At 32.5% G+C, this 25,649-nt stretch overlaps 1 protein-coding gene across 1 annotated transcript; it reads right to left on the minus strand.

The window, feature by feature from the left end:
* Nucleotides 1-1,921: 1,921 nt before the first annotated feature.
* On the minus strand, nt 1,922-24,741 carry LOC134704813 (uncharacterized). The gene is made up of 11 exons (XM_063563596.1): nt 24,729-24,741; nt 20,894-20,991; nt 19,763-19,871; nt 14,523-14,819; nt 14,216-14,348; nt 10,985-11,198; nt 6,758-7,626; nt 6,138-6,252; nt 5,228-5,422; nt 3,463-3,499; nt 1,922-2,274 (listed from the first exon to the last, which is right to left on the minus strand). The coding sequence occupies exons 1-11, from the start codon at nt 24,739-24,741 to the stop codon at nt 1,922-1,924; spliced, it is 2,433 nt and encodes an 810-aa protein (XP_063419666.1).
* Nucleotides 24,742-25,649: the final 908 nt, after the last annotated feature.

The raw sequence follows: 25,649 nt of genomic DNA on the forward strand, positions 1-25,649 counted from the left end.
CCTCAATGATTACTGTGGATAAGTTTGGTTAAAGGAGTAGGTTCAGTAAGACCCCTTTTTGGCCCCAAAATATAGCAGTTTTAGAAAATTGTGCAAATGTAATCGTTAAGATATTTATTAAAAAGTAGAATGCTGCTGCTGCATAAATAAGGACTATGTTTGACAATACAATGCACATACATCTGGTATTAGCATCACTAAGTCATGCTAAATGACTGAAATCTTCACAATTTTAGCATTTTAGTTAGATTTAAGACGGTTTCCGTCTTAAATGAAAGAGCCCGCATTCGTGTTCATTCATTATATTGAAATGTTAGTTGTATTTGATGATAATACTGTATTATTGATACATAATATATATAAAGGTTGATGATGAACACTGATGCGGCCATTTTCATTTTTTACAAAAACCTCTAAAAAGTGACGATTTTTGGCATATTTGATAGATTTGTTATATTTATGCTTGAATAGAAGTGTTTTAAATGATTTAATCAGTTAAAATCCTTCCCTAATTGAATAAATTGAAATAAACACTTAAGTGTTTGAAAAGGGTATACAATCTTTCGTTAGATGAACTTTAAAATGCCGAAATCGTCCCTTGCCGGACCTACTCATTTGACCGATTAGTTTCAGAGGAGAAGATTTTTGTAAAAGTTAACGACGACGGACGACGGACGACAAGTGATGCGAAAAGCTGACTTGGCCCTTTGAGCTGTTGTGTTGGCTAAAAAGGTATGCTACACTATGAATAACCTCATAGTAAGGTCTTTTTTTCTTAAATTTTATATGTTTTGTAGGTAATACTTACATTATATCCACCATTAGTATGTGAGCGAACTCGGATTGTGTTACGAATAGTTCTTATCCCTTGTGTCATTCTGGCTTTAGCAGGCTGTAAACGCCCAGTACGTCCAAGGAATAACAGTACGACCACAACACCAATCAAAAGCAATATGAACCCTACAATATGAGAACGATGATAGATTTAAAATTAATACAAAGTAAACAGAATAGTAATATATTGGAGAAAGGCGGTAATAAATTCATTAATGAAAAGTTAAAAAATAGGTTTCCTCATGTATCAAACTAGTGTGACAATACTCACCGGCAGATATTCCAGCAACTCCGCCAGGTGGAAATCCAACAGCTGAAAAGGTAAGAATTTCATATATATTCACTGTTATAAAGTATAATATCATGTTTGTTTCGGCGAAATGCAATGTGACAATTCTGAAAGATGTTTGCTATTCAGAATCCTCTGGTCTTATTAATGTGGTGCTATTAAAACATTTCTCCGTTAACCCCTACTTTCTTTTCATAATTTTATTACAGAGTTTAAAAAGCCATATTTGAAAATCCAATAAGATCTTTGTTATTCTTTCATATATTTTGAAAGAAAAGGTTGCCAGTGTTAAATGTATGAATAGTCTTGAGAAAATCGTTTCCGGCATATTGTCAATGTTTTATATCTCGAAAACAACGAAACGGGACTTCATTTTTCTCTGTTTCAGGTCCGTTATTTATATACTATGTCAGTCTTTTAAAAACCTTGTTATTTTGGAACAGAGTAGCGAAAATTCTTAAAATCATCACAACATGTCGTCTGATCCAAATTGTGTTCGTACCACCATTTCAATCTCTTTCGCTTTTTTTGTGTAAATGTCTTACGATTTCCTCAGTTTTTGTTTGTAACCTTGATTTGTTTCAAGTTAATTACGGGGTTAACTTATAGCAGCGGCAAACTACTGTCGCCTTACTGGAACAGCAAATGTTAAGATTTCAATTTGTAAAAAATCACGTATAAGGATGTAATACTATTGGTTTTCAAACCACTTATTATTTTAATGATAGGAAACATGTCAATTTAATGTTTTGGAATACAATGATTGTGAATATATCACGCTTTCTATACATGTTCTCATCAATACAAAACCATGGCACAGACTGTTTTCATTACTGAAACATTACTCATATATGACTTACATGCCTCCGCTGTTTGGAATTTCAGAATTGCAGGAGATCCGCTCATAACAAAGTGTGTATCGTTGCCATATTTAGTGAATAATTTAAACCAATAGTGGGTAGTAGGTGAGAGTCCTGTTAAATCAAACGTAGTCGCATCTTTATGTACTTTGAAATCCCTTGAGGAATTATTAGGTCGGAATAACTGAATGAGTATACCCGCACGCTCATAACAGGACGGTGCCTGAATCCAGCTAATACCCAAACTTGTGTCTGACGTCTTTAATATAGTAATGTTTGATGGACTATAATCTTGAAAAAGAAAAATGAATAATGTGAAATATTACAATAAAATAAAAAGCTACATGTATATATAATTATTAAAGATACACGACTGATGATCGTTGTTGTTTCGTTCGAAAGATTCATAGATTGAATTTGACAATTCCCTTATGCCACATTTTGATAAAAATAGTATTTACCCTTAGTTTGCCATACCTTTGATCGCATCATTTTTGTTTGAAATGGTTTTTGCTTATGAATAGTTTGGATTTTCAAGCATTGAATTTGTTCTAAAAGAGGGCCAATAGATACAAGAAGGACAGTCAAACTCGTATATCGAAAATAAACTGAAAACGCCATGACACCAAAACATAGAAAGACAAACATAAAGGTACATAAAACACAAAATGGAAAATTAAAGACTACGCAACACCAACCCCACCAAAACTGGGGGTGATCTTAGGTGCATCGGAAGGGTAAGTATATCCTGTTCCACATGTGGTACCTGCTTTCTACAATATATCAATCTATTTATTGTAGAATACGCATGTTAATGTTACCAGTATCATGTTTTGAAACATGAATCGAAGGTTTTTGTGTGTGTCATATAAAAAGATTTAACAACAGAAATGCACTTGCATAGACGTATTTTCTTTCTTAATTTTGATTGAATTACCTTTCTATTATAAAGCTAGAGACTCTGAAGAGCCTGTGTCGCTCGCCTGAATTCATATGTATTTACGGCAAAATTGTAGACGTTTCTCAGTATCTAAAATTGGTTTCAATATCACAGGCAAAATAAAAATTTTTTAAAAAAGTGTCATTTAAAGGCAATCTTTCCACAAAAATTGAAAATTTTCGATATTATAGACAGTGGTCAGACACCCCAAACATTAGACCCCTATACGCTTATTTGATTGGCTGAAAATTACCTGCATATTTGAATGTAATGAAAAATTGAAATAATCGTTAATTCTTTAACATAATACGCCATATTAGCCATGCAGGATTACAAGCAGTATCATCGTGCATGTTTATAAACTAAATATCCCAATGATGGTTCTGAGCAAATTTGGTTTCAATTAGCCCAGTAGCTAAGGAAAAGACTAGGACGACGGATCACGGACACCGCTTGCCAAATGTTGAAAAGAGCTCACTTGAACCATCAGGTGAGACGTACTAACAAATTAAAAGATGTAAAATAAGTAGATTGCTTACATTCTTGTACTCCTTTGTAGCTTTTCACCTCTCCTAGCTGTAATAAGAAATCTACTGGTAAAGGAATAGCAGTTGCAGGTTATTGACTTGTTAATGTGTTTCCCTCGGTTTAAGTTTTCACTTAATCGATTTATGACAATTGAACAGAGGTATAATGCTGTTGCTTTTAATTTAAACATCCTGCCATAATTGTTCTATGATATCTTTTGCATACTACCTACTATTTTATATTTCTATCTGTGTTGTTAACAATCTGACGTCAAACCAAACACGCGATTCTACACCATAGTTGATGTTAATCAAGCCATTCGGTCACAGGCCTTCAAATATTTCAATCCTTAATGGGTTGATGTAACATACATAAATAACATATACAAAAAAATAGCATTGCACGTGGTTGTTAAATTTGTTATATAAGTTTTTATGCCTCTTTGTATTTGTTTTGCTTGTTTTTGTTCTGATTGAGATTGAGATTGTAACACGGTGATGACTGCTGTACCCCTATTTTGACAAGTTTACCTATAAAGTCTGTTTTGTTAACGCATCGTTGTCACTATAATGGGATTTGATACGACTGTCATACAAGCAAGTTGTAGGCTAAGCACTATTAAGCAAGGTCAAATCCATCATTTTCTACATAAAAAATGCCTGTACCAAGGCAAAAATATGACAGTTGTTGTCGATTCGTTTGATGTGTATTATCTCTTGATTTTACCATTTGATGATGGGGCTCTCCGTTTTCGATTTTCCTCGGAAATCAGTTTTTTGGTAATTTTACTTTTTATTTACAAGCACAGACTACTACTGATGAAAAATTATTAAAAGTTATACGTGCTAGTCTTTATATGCATGATTTTTTATTAGTTGTTATTGGCTTTGAAATAACGTTCAGTGACTGCGAGTGATCTCAGATCTATACGAAGTGTCTCTTTTGCTGTGGGATGTGTAAGTACCCTGTCACATCCTATCTGTTTTTGTTACATGCATTTCTGCTTTGTATCGATCTGATCAATTAATCCTTTTCAAATAATTTGCACAGTTTATTCTTATTCAAAATCACTAACGGTACTCGTTTAATCGATTTCCTGTATAGACTACCCCTTCTTTACAAAAATGTACTTTTGGAGTACACCCGTCCGAAAATGCAATTTATATCACTAAATAATCATAGGTTAAATCGTTACTAACGTTTTTGCGGAATTGTCACTTCAAATCTTTCCCATTACTTCAGATTTAAAAAAATAAATAAATTGAAAACACGTTTTAACAAAGAAAAACGAATTATCGTTTCGAAGAACAAACAGAAAAAAAGTGAAAACGGCCAATCATGCATCACACTTGTTACCTCTTATCGTGTAACATCTTTGTAAATGGTTTTTTTTAAATTAAAATTGTAACTGTTGTTTGATTATCAGATATGCTTAAACGTTGTATTCAGAAGATATTATCTCATTGCAAATTAGATTTAAAAAACGGTATATAGTTGTAGGAAACGTTGTATAAGCCAATGAGAGAACTCTCCATCCAGGTCACAATTTATAAAAGTAAACCATTATAGGTCAAGGTTCGGTCTTCAAAACGGAGCCTAGGCTCACACCGAACAGCAAGCTATAAAATGCATGCATGTAATGTTTGAGTTATAAATTAAGGTAAATAATTTCTAGAACTATCATTATCTAGCTTAGGTTGTATTAATTTGTTTTGCCTAATTGATTTCCTTAATGTGATCATTTATTGATAAATGACATTAATATGAATCACTTACATTGAATGTAGTCATACTAGACAGCATGGCTAAGTTGTATATATAAATCTGTAGAATATGAACTTCATCGTCGGTTCTATTGATTGGAACTTTAAGCCAGCAGTTATCAATATCTAGGACACTATCAATCATGAAACATTCACCCTTAGGAATGCAGTAACAATCTCTTGGAAGCTGATTACAGATTGCCGGTGTCTAAAACATGCACGGAAATGTATCTCAAATTCAACGTCATAAAACTAAGAAAATTTCAATATGAACTTTATTGAAAAACTCAATGCCTTGAATATGAGACCATAAAAAGCCCATTTAACAACTAAATTGAAGTTTGACTGAAAATGAAATTATTTATTTTGTAACATTTTTTGTTTTGTTTGTTGCATTTTATGTAAAGCGTTTAATAGAACTATCGTCAGACATTTTGACTCACTTTTAATGTTGAAAATTTCTTTTAACCAACAAAAAACGTAATTACCTTAATATTGCTGAAAATCATTTTACAAATATGAAATAATTGAGACAAGTAATTAATCCAATGAGAATGCCCGCAGTTCACAATGTTTTATATTAAATAAACTTAAAAGTGAGTTTGTATCCATTCGTCCTAGAGTAGGGGGTTGAATCTTTGGTAAATATGCTAAAGGTCTTGAGTTCGAAACCAAACCTAAATACTGGATTATTTCTAAATCAACTTCAACAGTTAGTCTTTTCTGTGTAAATATTTTTAACTTTCATTGTGGTTTGGCATTCCCGTCAAAGTGTAAAAAAACCCAAAGGAAAGCATGCAAAGCATAAACTTCAATTGGGGGTATTATAGTAGACGTGATCCTGTATAGATCACCCCTGGTAGAACAAAGCAGTTGGGATGTAATTATGAAGATACCTTTCATTGTTTGTTTTTTTAAATTACCTGTGATTCGATCTTAAAGTCTTTCTGGTTCTTAACTTCTCCTGTGCTATTAACCACGAACTTGAACGATACTTTATTGATTCCACTGTGTTCATCCTTGGCAGCGACTGTTACTCTGAGTGCAAAATATGATATCAAATAAGTCTTGTCTACTCTCCGCTGCCGAGAACTTTTGTTCAACATTATTTTGTAAAAGAAACACGTTGAAGTGAAATAATTGTCTATTTGATTCAATTTTTTTTAAATGTCTTTCAAAGAGACGAAGTCTTACTACTTTACACTTATAACGTATCTCACAGGTGTGTCTGGTTTATTTTTTTTTAATTTTAAATCTTTAAAATTCTCAAAGTTTGCATATCTCTTATTGAAGCTTCATATTGATAGATATATATAAGTTTTAATATGTTTAATCTGAATACCATTCTTGCGGTTTGCTGACGATCTCGAGACCAATTTCACTTCAATAAACAAGCATGCAAATTCTTATTAATGTGGATTATTAAAAGTTGAAAAGAAAACAGAGATGACATTCTTTCACTTTAAATAGTGACTAAAAGACTAGTAAGTAAATGCATACACATAGTTTTTGGCAATTATATGTGATTACCATAAAAACGTACCTGCTTGAAAAAGGAAAATGTCCATCTTCGACATTTTTATCAAACGTAGGAGAGTACACTGACGGTTGGCTGTGATCAAAATGAACAATTGTAGAATCGATATTTGTATTCCCCATTACATCAGTTGCACGAACCCAAACTTTGTATGAATGTCCGTCCTGAATATTGACGCCACTCAGAACAAGACTTTCATTTTCTTTAAGGGGAACTATATTTTCCCAACCATTTGTTGGTGGAATAGTGCTAGGTATACCGTGTATAATTTCAAATCGAACAATAGAATTGATATTTGATATTTCGTCTTTAGTTCTGCTACCTTCTTTATCATCAAATTGAGATTCAATTTTTTTATAGTCCACTCGCCTGACATCATCACTGAGTCTTGGAGTATAGTCTTGGATTCTTGCTAAGAAATGACCATTTTCATGAACTTCGTTTATAAAATGATTTTCCCATTGCACTACCAAGGTTGTCGTCTGCTGATTGTTAGGTGTCGTCTGCCAGCTGAAGTTAGACTGATTAGATGCCGATGAAACGAACAACCGATGACTTGATTTGGTGGATATTTCTGATGTTTTATCGAATATTGCTATTCTTCGGACATATCTTGAATTATTTGCTTTGTCAGCAACTTCGAGTATTGTTGAATAGACCCCTGGTCCCTTAGGTTCATATTCTGGGAATGTGTTGTTGCTTGCTAGTACCTCGGTTATAAACTCTGGCACTGGATTATAGTCTGACAGAATATCTGGTTCTCTTAAAACTGAATAGTCAAGACTATATTCCATCTTCCATACTTCAAATGCGTAACGCTCTACTCCAGACAGACTTCTATCTGACCATCCTGACCATTTTGGTCGTATTGGTCTCTAAAAAAAATAGTTTGTAAATTAAAGACAACGTTATTTTCGTAAAATTATATACTAATTTATTAAATCTAATAGATTGTCACTAATTCAAAAAACTCCTAACACCCTGTTCTTTCTGAAAGCTGTATTTCTTCGTCTGGACTTGAGTATCCCTCATGAAAAACTCACAAAAACTCTTCGAATGCACAATATTTATAATTGGTTATTTTATAATTTCGGTTTTATTTCCTTAACATAAAATTAGCCATGTACCTGTTGGTTTTATAACAAGCCTTTTCTTTTAATTTAAGACAAACTTATGGACCATTTGTTATGCTTTATCATACTATGTTTAATTATCTTAATATTTCTATTGATTTTAGTTCTTTTTCTTAAGAAGGAATAGGGTCGAGGATTTCTTTTTTTCCGGCTTATACAGAAGTGACAATACCACAGTAAAAGTAAAATTCATAAATCGAAGACACAATAGCAACGTATGTTAATTAACAGAAAACGACGAAAATTAATTCAAAAATGTGTACTAAAAGAGGGACGAAAGGTACCAAAGGGACAGTCAAACTGATAAATCCAAAACAAACTGACAACGACATGGCTAAAAATGAAAAAGACAAACAGAAAAACAAGAGTACACATGACACAACACAGAAAACTAAAGAATAAACAACACGAACCTCACCAAAAACTAGGGGTGATCTCACGTGCTCCGGAAGGGTAAGATGATCCTGCTCCACATGTGACACCCGTCGTGTTGCTTATGTGATTACAAATCCGGTAAATAGTCTAATTCGGTAAGTCACATTCATGAAAGGGGAGGGGATTGTAGTTACGACGTAAGGAACATATCCGATATCATTTGTGAAACGGTTATTCCATAACGGTCAACCAACTCGTGATGGCGTGCGTAAAATTTACGAAGGCATGATTTCAACTTCACCATTTGGAACTCTTGGTTTAATAGCTTCCTTGTGAGCAGTAACCCTCTATCAAGAAAATCATGATAGGAAATGCAAGCACGGGAATATCGTATCAATTTGGAGATATATACCCCTTATGCAGGTGCTGCTGGAATGTTAGAAATGGAAAGTTCACAATTGGAAAGCTGAAATCATCTCTTTTGTCGTAAAGTTTTGTTTTCAATCGACCCTCATTGTCAATTTCTAGATGTAATTCAAGATATGAAGCCGACTTAACTGTATCTGTAGTATCTTTTATCTCCAATTCGATGGGATAGATGCGTTCCACATAGTCACCAAATTTTGAATTGTTTAGTGAAAGAACGTCATCTATATAGCTGAAAGTAGAGTTAAAGGATATTGCTAACTTCTTATCTTTCTTCCTAAGAAGTTCCTGCATGAAGTCAGCCTCGTAATAATAAAGAAACAAGTCGGCAAGTAGAGGGGCACAGTTTGTTCCCATTCGGATGCCGACAGCCTGTTGCAAAACAATGATATAGTAAAAGTCAAGGCTATTTAGCTTTATAGCTGAACTATTTTCACCAAGCATGTGATATGAGATTAACGGAGGCATAAAAATCGAAGAATATATTTTTAGAATTTTTAAGCAAATACTTTTTGGAATTTTTAAACAAATATTTTTTGAATTTTTAAGCAAATATTTTAAAATTATTTTTATCTATACGGGTTAAATGTCTCCTGTCTTTTACTATGCCCATTTATTTTTAAATTTGATTGTTGATCAGTAAACCTAATAGTAAAATTTAATATGCCATTTATTTTAAATATGTTTGTTTTTAGGATCTCATAACATGGGCTTTCATATTTTATTGTTAATACTTGTATATCTGTATGAATATGTTGTAAAGCGTTTAGGGTATTTTTTTTATATTATATGATGCGCTGTTATAAATACTGTATAATAATGATAAAATCTATGAACCGAGATAGTCAATATCAAGATCTTCATCATATTTACAGTCTGCACACCACCTTATGTTTCCTGCACTTATTTCATATAAATTGACTTGTTTTATTACGTGTGTACTAAAAGAGGGACGAAAGGTACCAAAGGGACATTTCAAACTAATAAATCCAAAACAAACTGATAAATCCAAAACAAACTGTCAAATTTGACTATTCGACTTTTTGCAAATTAATAAAAGCTTATAAATAAAAGATGGTTGACATTAAGAGATTTTGGCACCATACTATACTTACTACCGATAATTTCTTTTGTCATATACACCAAAGGTATAAATACTCTTAAACACATATCCGTTATTTCAATCTAAATAATGATCTCGAGTGGACTTTTAAAAGAATATATCTACGACAAAGTCGGTTAACACTGCTGTTGGGATGGAGAACCCTGTGTCGGAAAAGTGCCTTCAACTCAGATCGTATGTGGAAAATTGTAGGTCGGTAGGTATCTTCGGTTACTCCGATCCCCACCATCAACAAAAAAACTGGTTGCAAGATTCTGAAGAGTACATTAAAGATCTGTACTTTTGTCTTGAACGTCTTATTGTTAATGTTTCTATGTTTGATGTGTGCAGATCATATCAATTAAGGATTTTGTCTTTGTTGGAAAGCTGGTTTGTTGTTTATCTTATCACATCTGCATATTAATATCATAGTGTTATCGTACTTAAAACCCCTTGCTGGATGCCAAAGTCGTATTTATGAGATACACACTTTTGACTTTTTTATTTATTATGGCTGTTTAGTTCACGCATCATTGTAAATATAACGTAATTTGATGAAACTGTCACCACAGTGAGAGTTTTAGAGCTATAAAACCAGGTTTAATCCACCATTTGCTACATCTGAAAATGCCTGTACCAAGTCAGGAATATGATAATTCTTGACCATTCGTTTTTGATGTGTTTTGTCATTTGATTTTTCCATTTGTTTAGGGACTTTCCGATTTGAATTTCCTCTGAGCTCAGTATTTTTGTGATTTTACTTTTTGATGACATCGAACATTTCAGAAAGTACCATTCCCCCTGAGTGATCGCGCCTTGTCGGAGACGAATATATCTTAATACGTGATAGATTGTTTTAATTACACTGCCTTTCTGGAGTGGACCGTTTTTTACTGTGAAATATAAAAAAACAAAGTTTAATACTTTTGCTGATATTGAACTAAATTCTACATACGTGTTATCATACCGCAGTTATATACTCTCCTAGCTCAAATTTACCTTTACTGGCGATAATTCTACCTAAGAAGATACACAATCTTACTGACGGAGAACCTGAGTGTTAGCATGCCTTATCGTTGATAAAGTAAGTTGACTTTTGTAAACAGTGATACCATACATAAGTCACACCTTTAGTACAAAGACGTGTTTTAATCTCTTAGCTGTTTTTTCAAAAGCTGTAAAAACTTTAGTTGTTACCCTAGTTATATCCTCTTCTAGCTGAAGTGGAACGTCACCAAAAGAACAAGTGCTAGATTCTTGACAGTGAACTGGTTTATCGTAGTCAAACCGATACTCCATATTCTGCTGAGAACTAATTCCATTATATATCTCAGTAGCGTGTAGTTGGTTATTGTCTGGATTAATAAGTATTCGGTACCCGCCAGTAGTTACTGTGTAGGTCAGAACGTATCTTTAAAATTTAATAATTATCTATAACAGAATCGAAATGCTGGAATAATAATTCGTTTTTAGCAACCAATATATTTCAATTCAGTCAAAATTTGCAAAGAAGCACTGCTGCTGAATTATTCCCTTGCAAGTGAATAATTCAGATCCGTATTCATGTGATCTTCAAGTTAACCCAATAGCTAAAGATTTTGTTTGCATCGTCGTCAGCCATTTCATAGGAAAAGAATGTAATCAATAAAAGTGAAACAAAGGCGAACCATTTCGTTGACTGATTCGATCCACAAAAAAACAATTCTTAGGTATACATGATAATTCACTTTTCGCTTAACCGATAGCATGATATAACAGACCTGGAATAATACAATTGCACGAGGTCGCTACAAGTATTTATATATATCTATGTTTATGTTTATATCGGCTTTTATGACAATCACAGCGTTAAATGAACATTACAAAAGTTAATAGTATGGCGTCTGGATAAAAAAAAATACAACTGAAATTCTGAATATCTGTTTTCGAGTATATGCAGTGCTTACTGTTTATTTCAGACATATTGTAACTTGATTATACGTGTGTGTATGTTATAACTTTTTAAAAATGAATTAAACAACTAGTGTCCCCTTAACTGACTCCGAGGTCCCAACTTTATTTTCTAAACAATTATTCCATTTTAAAAACCAGAGCAAGCTTAAAAAAGCATAAGTTCCTGCGACAGCTAGTCTTTGAGACACTAAGTTCCGAGATACCTAGTTCGTGAGACAGTTTTTTGTCGCCGAAGCACCGAAGTCAACAGATAATCATAAGCTACCTTTTCAAGGGACTGCGACGATTTCAATGGGAATTTAGAGTTTCGGTAATTGCCGCTAGTTTGCATCCACCGTAAATACTTCTAAACTGCTTTCGTTATACCACAAGTTTTCAACTCGAACTTTATGGTTTACAAACTTCACAATTCTTAATACTCTATATGATTGTTTTCACTTTCACTTTCAACAGCTTTAAAAACAAACAAAATAACTCGCACAATGTATCTATATACCTATAGCGAAGACCTCGAAGATAGCACCTTTACAATAACGAGTCTAATAGCAATCGAGAAGGAAAAAGATGATTTAAGATGTAGTTTTTGTTAATGTATTGTTCAAACGAGTAATTTATGATGGATTACACTTAAACATTGAATAATTAAATAGTATTTTGTTTAAACTGTATTTTTATCACAAATTAATGAAAGCGTACTAAAAAACCAATCTACACTTTCTTTATTCGATGTAAACCATTGCCTAAATTATGATGGTTAAGGACCATAACTCTATCATGATTTTCTTGATAGAGGGTTGCTGCTCACAAGGAAGCTATTAAACCAACCATCTAGAAATTTACAACGAGGGTCGGTTGAAAACAAAATTTACGACAAACGAGATGATTTCAGCTTTCCAATTGTGAACTTTCTTTTTCTATGTAGAAAAATTCAAGCCGCGCCGGCATAGTGAGTATAAATCTTCTAATTAAAACGATATTCCCGCGCTTGTATTTCATATTATGATTTCCTTGATAGAGGGTTGCTGCTCACAAGGAAGCTATTCAACCACGAATTCCAAATAGTGAAGTTGAAATCATTCCTTCGTAAATTTTACGGACGCCATAACAAGTTGGTTGACCATTATAGAATAACAGTTTAACAAATGATAGTTTTCTTACGTCGTTCCTACAATCCCCTTTCCTTTCATGAATATGACCTATCGAACTATTTACCGGATTTTTTATAACATGAGAAACACGACGGGTGCCACATTAGGAGCAGGATCTGCTTTCCCTTCCGGAGCACCTGAGATCACCTCTAGTATTTGGTGGTGTTCGTGTTGCTTATGGTTTTCTATGTTATGTCATGTGTACTATTGTTTGTCTGTTTGTCCTTTTTATTTTTAGCCATGTCGTTGTCAGTTTTTTTTTATTTATGACTATCCCTTTGGTATCTTTCGTCCTTCTTCTGGAACAAGATTGAAAATTGTTCGATTTAATGTGTGACAAAATCAAAATAGAATTTTCTATCGTCAATTCGAACGATTTGTTAATGTTTATGAAGATTGGCTGAAACATGTCATATCGTCCGACATTGCTCAAATCAAGGTACATTTGTAAGTATACTGATGCACAGTTTAAACGATACATACATCACTTGAGACTCAGATATTCCTTGATTTATAATGCTTATGTTTGAGTGTTTGTGTCAAAAGTCTAATCTGGAAAAGCGCTTTTAAGGTAGCACAATACAAAGATTTTATAACTCCAACTACCAAGTTTTAAAATGCTGTAACTTTCTTAATAATGCTTGAAAATTTATAAAAGTGGTAGTTTTGGATAGCTAACAGATTATTCTTTCAAATTAATGCAATGTTAGCATTATGCAACAATTATGTAACCAATTATAATGTTAACGGTGTCTAAAATATTTTTCACCAAATTTCCACTTTCAAATGAAATTAGCTTCTGCATAGATATCCCTAGAGGCTTGATTTTATTATATGTTGTTCCTATGGCCATTATCTACAAAAGGGTGTCTCAGATTTCAGATAGAATGTATAGAACAAATTTTACATCTAATTAAACATTATCTTCTTTTATGTGGTAAGGATGTTTCACTAATTGGAGATTTATGAGAGAATAGAATACCATAGAGACAATCTGAGACACTCTTTTGAAGCCCTTGATGTGTTGATTAAGATTTCGTTAAAATTTTCTGTATAGTTAAAGAGATGAAAGAGCCAAATTCATTCAAGTGACCTTACCCAGATTTTGCCACTAATTACATACTAATTGATTACATAATGATTGCATAATAAAAATTTTACATTCATTTAAAAGATTAATCTTTTATCTATCTATATGTACCTCTTTTATTATTTTCTATGCATTCATAAGAAAGTTATAGCATTTCAAATGTTAGTGATTGGAAGTAAAAAAATCTTTGTATTGTGCTACCTTAAGACAATTTATAGAGTGTTTTTTTTTATTTACCTGTCTCCTGAATCCACCTGGAATACATTTGTGCCATTATTCATCCTACATTCTAGAACTGTATTAGCTATTGGCTTCAGGTTAGATGGTTGAGGACAAGTGAAAGTTTCCCTGTTTACTTCGGTTTCACCGTCTATTCAAAAGAAAAGAAAAAGACCTGCAACGGTGCTGGCAAAAAGGAATAACATTGACACAAATTTCTTAATATTCATTACCTTTTGAATTTTCAAAATCAGTATACAAGTTCCCGATTGTTTAACAAAAATTTACACAAGGTTGAATACAGCAGCACAAAGAATAAACTTACTTAGACCGAGTTTATGATGAACAACCAGCACATGTGCATCAACAATTCCAAATTTTATGTCCCTGATGTATCCTGGAATGGGTGGAATATGATCAAAATCATATTTGACATCTACAGAGGCATCAATGTCGAAGTTCATTAAATTAAACTCATCAGAATTGGTCCAAAGCAGGTCAACTTCTGATATGTTTGTTGCGTCTGTCATAAATTCGTATGCAAATTTATTTGTTGTATAACTGTACTTAGCAAACGTCGCATTGCCTTTCCCTATCAAAGGCTTAAATCCATCACTATGTACTGAAAAAAACATAAATAGAAATTCTAATCATAGTATTGAATGACTTTCAATTGCTGTGTCAACAGTTGGTTTTTATTTTTTTCTACTTCTTCCGCTATATTGTTGTTTTCAATCAAGTCGCTTTTTTTTTTTATAGAAACTTGGATGTTAAATTGAACAAGGAAATGGTAAATGTGTCAAAGCGACAACAACCTGACCATAGAGGAGACAACAGCCGAAGGCAACCAATGGATCTTCAATGTTGACCAAATAGATGAATGAGCCTGAATAATAAAATACTACTTGATGCAATTTTATATGTTTTTATATGTTTTTCGACGCACAACAATGATATAATACGGCAATAAAGTATTAACAACATAATTTATGTGACTGCATCTTACATTTATTTGTAGGATCCTTTAAAACAAACCAATTAAGCTGTTCTGTAACAATTTCATCTTCATGCCTTATATATCATGTATTGTGCTAAAAGGCTTGATTTAACTGACGAGGAAAAGTAACACCTGGTCACCGAAAGCTTGATTATTGAAGAGCCTATGTGATAGAGTGGTCTACCGCGTCCGACATATTGCAAGGCGATCTGGTTCCACGATATCTCAGTAGCATGTGTTCGAAACCCGGCGAGGGACAGATCTAACATTGTTGGGCTGATGTTAAGACGAAATATATACTACTATACAGATTGTATTGTCAGTCTTGTATCACCATCACTGCTTGTGATCCGATAGACAAAATATGTTGTAGAGTCGTCACTGGACGAACTGATAATATACTAATATACTAATAGCAATCATTTCTGTGACTGAATCTTACATTAATTTGTAGGATCCTTGACAATAGATATGTTAGCTGATCTGTAGCAATTCCATATTCATGCTTATGAATTTACGTTTTTTGATTGAGTTAAGCCTGCCAATTGATATTTTATCGTGCGTTTTTCTATGTTGTAATGTTATGCTATTGTTTCAGGAAAAAAGAGAGAAGGTTTGGATCTATTAAAACGTTTAATCTCGCTGCAAAGTCAGATAGGAATCTGATGTACAGTAGTTGTCGTTTGTTTATGTAATTTTTACGTGTAACGTGTTTCTCGTTTCTCGGTTTTATATATAGATTAAACCGTTGGTTTTCCTGTTTGAATGGTTTCACACTAGTTATTTTGGGATCCTTTATAGCTTGTTGTTCGGTGTAAGCTAAAGCTCCGTGTTGAAGGCCGTACATTGACCTATAATAGTTTACTTTTTTAAAATTGTTATTTAGATGGAGAGTTGTCTCTTTGGCACACACACCACATCTTCCTATATCTACTTATATAGCATGTACTGTATAACGATGCTAGATTCAAACTGACGAGGAAAGGTAACACCCGGCCCTTGAAAGCTTTATTATTATTGTAGAGCTTAGGCGGTCGATTGGTCTTGCGCTTCAGTTACATTGAAAGGCGATTTGATCTAAGTATATATATAATGCATAATAGCTGATTCTTATTATGTTTATATTCTTACAAGTTTTGCAACTAGTTCCACTGAAACCGTTTGAGCACATGCATTTGTTGCCTCCATAACATCTTCCAGGGTAGCAGGGTGCCAAATGTGAACAGGATGCAACTGCAAAAAGTTAATGATAATTGTTTTATGGTAGATCTGATTTTGTTTTTCTGAACAGCCCGGAGAATAGTCGAAGGCCTCAAATTGCTCTTCAACACAGCAAGAAAATTCCACACCAAGAGATGGGCTTCACCTGACATTTATTTAACCTTAATATTTACTTAAAGATGAACACTTGTCTAAAATCAACTGACTATTAGCTTGAATACATAGGATTCTTTTAATTTGGGTTAACTTTTATTTGTCGGTTTCTGTCTAAAAACATTGGCACCTCAGAGAAATTCGTATAACCAATGATTTTACAGTTGTCATTTATAAATTAAAAAACCCGAAATACGTTCGAAAAACCTATGTTCATTTGTTATCGAAACAAAGATAAGAACAAAAAATATTCTTACTAGATATTGACGACAGTTTGTATATTTTTTTTTTAAAGGAAAGCGGTATGTATTGCAACACTAAATAAATAATAAAATTAAAAACGACGGATACATTCAAGCAGTCAAGAAGTCATTACATATATGTGTTCCATCTTATTATAATAAGAAAGGAAGTAAAAGTCATCACATTATGCTAAGCTAGTTAATATGAGCAAATTATTTCAGAGAGCTGAGCTGTTAGTGAGAACGTTTTGCAATGCAAAACCAAAAATATCCATATAAGTATGTTAAATACGGCTGCTGCTGTCAGTGTGAAAGTCTTATGTTGAATGCCAAAAAAAAAAGCTAAATGTATTAGTAAATATTAAAATAAACTGAAAAAGAAAATACTTTTTTTTTATCTGTTAACAATTCATCATGTCGACGAAGCTTTTGTCCAAGTTTCAACACATTCAAAGAATATCTTTCAAATTGTCTTATGTAACATATATTAAAGTATCGAACGCAATCATAGTTTTGAACATTTTCCAAAGAAACATAAAAAATGTAAAGGTATATTTAAACAGAACTCATTTGACTAACAGCTCGAACAACGGATATTCTTAAACCGTGCTGACTCCCATTGGCGATTGCACAATATACGGATCCCCAGGATGTAACAAAATGGACTTTATTATAAACCTAATAACAAACAGAAAACAATAAACTTTAGGAAACGATGGTTTACCGCAAAAATGAGGTGCAAAAAAATTGTACACCATATCCGGATTTCGACCATTAATGTCTCCTCGGTGATGTAAGGAATCGAAACGGTATTTGGAAGGCCATATAATTTACCTCAATTTAGGATAGATTGTTGCATTGTGGAGAGTCAAAACAAGATGAAAAAATCATATATATAACTGTATATATATATTTATCTTCGCAGAATATAATCTCTCTTTGAATTACAAACATTTTGCTTCAGACACCTCAAAAGTAAGAAAATGGCAACCTTTATAAAGATTTTGACCATACCCTGTATCTCAATATTTTTTTTTTTCAAGTAAATTTCTTTTATTATATATCTGCTGTTTTAACAATTTACTCGGATTACAGCGTTAGCCCGAGGATCCCTGTAATTAGTTACTGAATTTTCAGGGAAAAGTTCAGTAAAGTATACTAAAGTATTAAAGTGTTAATAATATATATCACATACACATTATTTTAAATACAGTGTATACATATTAAGAATAAAAAATTCATAGTATAAATCACGTGTTTACGGAACATCATTATTGTATTACTAGTAGTCCGTTTATTGATTAGATTGAAGAAATAAAAAAAAGATTTGGTTTTTACCATAGATACAGTGTTTTGATCATGAACAACTTATGATCAAGTTTCGTAAAATTTCATGAAGTGGTCGCAAAATTTATTTATGTTACAAAAAATTACAGAAATAATCAACTTAAATTGAGCATGCGCCACATGCCAGCTCCGCCTTTGACGAAATATGTGGTCGCTATGTTTCGCTTTCGTTGACAACTTCAACAGATGAAAACTACAAATAATCGTGGTTAACACTGATATAAACATATTACAAAATGTTTTACCAGATATTTCAAATGACTTCTATAATTTGTGTTTGGGCTATTTAAATATTTCTTACATCTTCAAACTTTTTGATATTTACAAATATGCTATTTATCTAATGTTTCTATGTACACATTGTATTGCAAAAATATTATACTAACACAAGTCAGGTTAAATATTTAAAAAAAGGACATGAGTGTTTCGCATTATCATATACAACATGTACAACGTCACGATAAAGCTTTTTTTTTTTAAACCCGTACATGTCCTTTCTGAGGAAAGTCTTTGATTTTATATCTGATTCTATCCAATTTAACCTAAGCCATGTTATAAATTCAAGATTGTGGACTGTGTAAATGACATTTCGTGCTTCCGAAGCGCTTTTCATGAATAACCCCCACCAGGAACGCTCTAACCAAACATTTAAAAGCTAAAATATTTACGAATACGATAAACCCTAAAGATGAATAAAAGAACATTTAAAGATTTGTTAACTTCAGATAAGGTAAATTTTGAGGAATTGGAATCTTAGTTTCTTATTTTACCAGGGAATTTTATGAATATATATATAAAAACAAGAATGTGTCCAAAGTACACAGATGCCCCACTCGCACTATCATTTTCCATGTTCAATAGACCGTAAAAGTTGGTAAAAAATATAATAAGGCATTAAAATTAGAAGGATCATATCATAGGGAACATGTGTACTAAGTTTCAAGTTGATTGGACTTCAGCTTCATCAAAAACTACCTTGACCAAAAACTTTAACCTGAAACTTGCACTTTCATTTTCTATGTTCAGTGGACCATGAAATTGGGGTCAAAAGTTTAATTTGTCTTTAAAATTAGAAAGATCATATCATAAGTAACATGTGTACTAAGTTTCAAGTTGATTGGACTTCAGCTTCATCAAAAACTACCTTGACCAAAAACTTTAACCTGAAGCGGGACAGACGGACGAACGAACGGACGGACGAACAGACGAACGGACGCACAGACCAGAAAACATAATTCCCCTCTACTATCGTAGGTGGGGCATAAAAAGCCAACGATATGTCAATACCGGTACAACGACTTTGATATTGATGAAACCCCCAGGTAATAACAATCTAACATCAGTGATAATACCTAAATACTTGTTAATAAAAACAGCACATTATAGTCCTGTGATTTAAAAGGCATATTCTATATTCATTGAACATATTTTATTTAAAATTGACCTCATAAAGTGCGGAAAATAAAATGATTGAAAACACGCATATAATGCGGAAATTTGAAACTATTGTTTACAAGGAATACTCTTGTAGTTAAATTGACATTAAATTTATAATGAAGACAAATAACTGCAGTAGCTGACAATAAAGTAGCGTAGTAAATTAACCTTTTTTACTTACTTCCAGAACATATCTCTCCATCAAACCCTGCAGGACAGGAACAAACATTTGGCCGGATACACGTTCCGCCGTTTCGGCAATTCGGGGAACAAACAGCTGCAAATATAAAATACACTGCATGAATAAAATTAGTTAATTTCCTTCTACCAATCTCAAAAGGTACGTATTGCTATCTGTGAATTGTGCCACAATGGTGATTACTTCTATTTTCATTAGTTGAATATTTAATTTGTTTATAGGTTATCAGTATATATACAATATAAGGTCTATGTCACAAAAAAATAAACTTTGTTTTGTGCTGAATCAAAAAAAAAGTTTAATTTTTTTATGATATTGACCTTATATTGTTTTATACTACAACTAAAACAAATCATTGATAGCTTTTTATATATGTAACACAATTTATCAAACTTATAACTTTATCATTTTTTTCTGGCTGTTATCAAAGCAGTGTCCCAAACAGTCATATGACGTAGGAAGTCAAATAAATTATTTTTTTTCAATATTTATCATATAAATTTAAGAAAAAAAAACCCGGTTGAAATTGTTTTCAAGAGACAAAATTTTACATTTTTACACATTGCTATACTTTGCAAACTTCATGTCATCTGCTTTCAACATTCTCACTGAATGTTAAGCAACCAACAGTTAATCAATCAAGCAATCAATTTTTCGAACGTTGACATCGTAATTTGTAAATACCCCCTGGCAAACTGTGCTTAATCAAATATTTTTTATAATGTTATCTTTTACATACTCTTTCTGTGCAATTGCATGATACCACAATTAAACATCATGTCGAGTAGTACTAATGCGCGAATTTTTAAGTCACCTTAACACCAACGTTTACATTTTAAGATTATAAATATATTTAAGCCTTTTCATTTTAAACAGTCTTTTTATTGTTTGTTTTGTCGATTACTTATCACTATGTTATGCTTCATGCATTATTATGTAAACTCTGCAAACTTCCTTTTATTAAGCAAACTCCCATTAATATGCTAAACTGATCATCACAATATAGCGTCTATTTTAAATAAGAACACTTTCTGTGTTTCTTTGGTAGTTTTATGTTTTTGTTTTTTTTTATATTTATTTGATTATAAATATGAAATTACGAATATTGCAGTTCCTATATCCATTATGTCTCCATCCTGCACAACAGAATGTCTCTGTGGAATGGTATGTTCTTCTAGAATATCCCCTGCTAGTGCACCTGTCAAATATTGTTCAAAGTGTATATTAGGTTCATGGTTGCTGGTTCCTCTTCTACTTGACAGTTAATGTATGATTTATTTCAGTTATTATGACTCTTAATAAACACAAAGCTCTATACACTTTAGATTCTTAACTCATATACATATTTACACTTATGTTGCCAACAAGAAGGGTGTCAAATATGGATCACAATTTGCTTACCACTCTGGAACACACGAGAAGTTTGAGTTTTGTTTATGTTGATAACTCGTAATTTTTCTGTGATTTTTGTACTGTTGTTTGTATTTCGTATTTTGTTTGGTGTTTTGGGGGGTCATTATCAGTGTATGTTCGAGTTTGAATAGTCTGTTAGTATCTCTAGTTTATATTGTATTAATACAAAACACGATAAACCTATCCAACATTTCCTGATGTTCTATCTTTATTTTTATTTCTTTTTTTTGTGTATTGTTTTTATGATTGATTGTTTTTTTTCAGTGATTAGAATTTGCAGTAATTCGATGTACTATTATACTGAAAATAGTATTGTCTGTAATTCCATAATCTTACATTTTACTTTCGGTCGTTGATCTAATTAGTCGATGCTTAAATCACAGAAGACATGTGTTATTTTCTTATCTTGAATACCGAAGGGATATCGATTTGGTTTTAAGATTTTCCCAGAAGTAGTACAAGTTTCTAAAAATTAGTAAAGGCACTTACCTACCCCACCATGTACATTTACAATAACTGTGTTGGTAGTAGCGCGTCACAACTCGTGAACAATAATTTCTGTAAAAATACAAACATCATTAACTAGTAGTTTTATCAAGGAGAAATGTGATATTAATACAGTTGACTCCTGAAGACATTGATTAATGACTGTTTACATTTTTTTTTCGACATCAACTTAATAAGATGAGCGAAAGATTCCAGAGGAACAGTCAATCATAAATCGAAAATAAACTGACAATGCCATGGCCTAGATGAAAGAAATAAACATACACATAATTGTACACAAGAAACAACATAGAGTCTCAGGTACGCCAGAATGGTAATCAGATCCTGTTTAAGATGTGGCACCCGTCGTGTTGCTCATGTTATTACAAACTCGGTAAAAAGTCTGATTCGGTAGGTCACATTCACAAAGGGAAGGGGATTGAAGTTACGACGTAAGAAACATATCCGATATCATCTGTGAAAGGTTTTTACATAACGGTCAACCAACTCGTGATGGCGCCTGTAAAGTTCACGAAAAGATGATTTTAACTTCACCATTTGTAACTCTTGGTTTAATAGCTTCCCTGTGAGCAGAAACATTTATCAAGGAAATCATGATAGGAAATACAAGCGCGGGAATGTCGTATTAATTGGGATATATATGCTCAATATGCAGGTGCTGCTGGAATTTTGCTGCTACATAGAAAAGGAAATTTTACAATTGGAAAGCTGAAATCATCTCGTTTGTCGTAAATTTTGTTTTCAACCGACCCTCGTTGTCAATTTTTTAAATTTTAGTCAAGATATGAGGCAGACTTAACTGTAATTGTTGTATGCTTTATCTCTAGATCGAGGTTATGCGTTCAACATAGTCACCAAATTCTCAATTATTAAGTGATAGAACATCGTCTCTATAGCGGAAAGTAAAGTTGAAAGTAAATTCATGTTACAATTTGTTATTGAAATATGCTCTTTAATGCAATCATTTCAGCGGATGATTGCGGATATGATCCGAATTACTGAACTGCAATCCCGTACCGATTTCACGAATATTATCTAGTCAGGAAAATTGCATCAGGTTTAATCCACCATTTTCTACATTTGAAAATGCCTGTACCAAGTCAGGAATATGACAGTTCTTGTCCATTCGTTTTTGATGCGTTTTGTTTTTGTTTTTTGATTTTGCCATGTGATTATGGACTTTCCAAATTGATTTTCCTCTGAGTTCAGTATTTTTTGTGATTTTACTTTTTAAAAAAGTCTGACACTATTTTTTTTACACTAAGTACAAAACAAGTATATATATAAACAATGGAAATTCGACAATGAACAGACAAGTCCCTACTGAGAACAATGCAGCTATTGTACAATATGTTAAATGACCAAAGTGTGTGCAACTGTGTAGTTTGTCCTTTAATCCTGATGTTAATTTGTGTTATCTCCCTTTGTCACAATTGAAAATTTTACATCTGTATCTTATTAGGATGTAATATGTTTGATTATGTAGGAAGGAGTTCGGAATACCCATAGTAAACTATTTAACTTTGACGGAAACCCGGAAAGTGAGTTCTTAACAATGGCTGGTATTACTGCTTGCATCAAGTTGACCATGCTGAGACGAATGTAGAAACATTTATTTGAATTAACAGGATTTGAAGGTTTTTTTTAAATTTTAATCAGGGTTCTCACTAAAGAATTTTGAAGGTGTGAGTCCATGAAGTCTTCATTTTTGTACATGTATATATGGTGAGTCAAACAGTAAAAAGAAGACCTGAGAAATACAAGTAGATTTTTTTTTATTAGACTACAGCATACACCAGGTTTTTCAATACGACAGAGTGTGTGATAATAAGAGAAGTTCTATTTCCTTTGTTTTTCATGTATTTACATACGTTTGTCTTATAGGCAATAATTCGGCTTATTAGGGTATGAATTATGAAAAAATACGGAGCATGATATTTTGTTTTCTTTTAAATGTATTTGTTTTATTGAATATCTGATACCTGTCTTGTTGTTCATGCTAAAGTAGAAAATTATATTGTGGCTAAGATATTTTAAATAGCCTTTTTATTAGGCAGACTTACTTGCATCATTTGCATCCTATATTTCTCTTCCAGTTGAATTGATATCATCAACATAGTCATTATAATGTATAATCTTAATGGGTGATAACGGTACTTAAAGTTAACAAAAAATGCTATTTCTTTAATTATGGAAATTAACAAATTTGACATTAAAACATATTAGGCTACACATATAAGCTTTATTTGAAAATTTTGTAAACATTATACCAAAATGGTCATTGGTCATTTAATCTTAGAGGCATGCATGTTTTTATTAATTATTATCAGATCTTTACTTTTTTATTTTTTTATTCTTTTTATTGTTGAGCTAAGCTTTTTTCAACGGATTTTTCTAGTACGATCTTATGTTTTACTGTTACACCGCTGTCAGGTATGGGGAGGGTAGGGATCCCGCTAACATGTTTAACTCTGCCGACTTCTGTATAAATGTGCCTGTCCCAAGCCAGTTGCCACAATTCAATGTTGTCGTTTGTTGATGTGTTACATATTTGTTTTTCTCTCACTTTTTGTACATACATTAATTCGCTGGTTTTCTCGTTTGAATAGTTTGACATTTGTCATTTCGGGGTCTTTTATGGCTGACTATGCGGTATATGTTTTGCCTATTGTCGAAGACCATACGGTAACTTATAGATTTTTTCTGTGTTATTTGGTCTCTTGTGGAGAGTTTAATCATTGGCAATCATACCTCATCTTCTTTTTTATATTGATATTTATTACTATTTATATAGGAAATGTTCTACATTGTATTGTCCTTCTTTGTGTAAATGAATGTTAGATATCAAATGTTTACAGATTGAGATTTAATTACATTCATACATCTTCTTTCACAACGGGAGAATGTCTTAGGGTTATTAAAGACACTTTTTTTTTTATCCTATTTTGAATAAAGAACTGCACCATGGGTAAATGATACGAATGATACTCACATCACCCTTTAAGGTGGTATTACTGTCTATTACCATTTCGGATTGTAAATAACAGAGTACCTAAGGTCCAGATTTGCAATCAAATTAGCAAAATTTGATGAGGAATGCAAATGAACAATGTGAAATATCAATTAAAGTATATATAATATTTCAACCAAGGAATATGAATATGCTTATAAGCTTATTTATTTATTTTTGGGCTTGATTTCTATTTTTTTTATTGTCATTTGGAGCAGAGGTAAATAGTGCATTTTGGAGAAATTTACATGGAACTTTGCTATTTCATATTTTGCTAAGGATTTTCCTATCCCAAGAATAGATTACCGTAGTCGTATTTGGCACAACTTTTTGGAACTTTTGGTCCTCAATGATTTTCAAATTTGTATTTGTTTGGCTTTATAACTTTTTTTTATCTGAGCGTCACCGATGATCCTGGTACCTTTCATATTTGAGATATATGCACATTAAACGATGACGCAGAGGAGTTTAGTACATTGAGACATGGTGAAAATTGACATTGAAAAGTTAAAATCGCTCTCCAAAATTTGTCATAGAACTTTTTTTGTAGTCGTCAATCAGTCTCAATGTCAAAGAAAAAGGTCAAGATATGAAGTAAACATTCTAGTTTCTGTAGTATTCTATATCACATGCTAACTCGGAAATATAAGTACTGACTGACTGATGTGTGGATAGAATAGAAACAGAAAATCTTCAATATATCTGAATTTGAAATCAATGAACTAAGCAAAAATAGTTATCTTAAGGTCTTCGAAAAGGTTTTTAAATTGCAGTGCGAACTGTAAATACCACTGTGTTATATAGACTTATGCATCATTCGTATCCATTTTATTTTTAACAAACTTTCGAGCGAATAGAATGAATTACAGATGAACTAAACTGAAGTCAAAATCATCAGTGCAATTTTGGGTAAATTTCATCATTAC

This window comes from Mytilus trossulus, chromosome 2, assembly GCF_036588685.1.
Source record: "Mytilus trossulus isolate FHL-02 chromosome 2, PNRI_Mtr1.1.1.hap1, whole genome shotgun sequence".
In the NCBI taxonomy this organism is placed as follows: domain Eukaryota; kingdom Metazoa; phylum Mollusca; class Bivalvia; order Mytilida; family Mytilidae; genus Mytilus; species Mytilus trossulus.

Bases quoted from the DNA above. Each gene is read 5' to 3' on its own strand.
- LOC134704813 (XM_063563596.1), bottom strand. The intron at 14,820-19,762 runs GTTAATTTACTA...TGTTTTTTTCAG, and splicing joins TCTGGAAGTAAGTAAAAAAG to TACATAGTGATGGATTTAAG. The intron at 3,500-5,227 runs GTAAGTGATTCA...TTCTTATTACAG, and splicing joins CTAGTATGACTACATTCAAT to CTAGGAGAGGTGAAAAGCTA.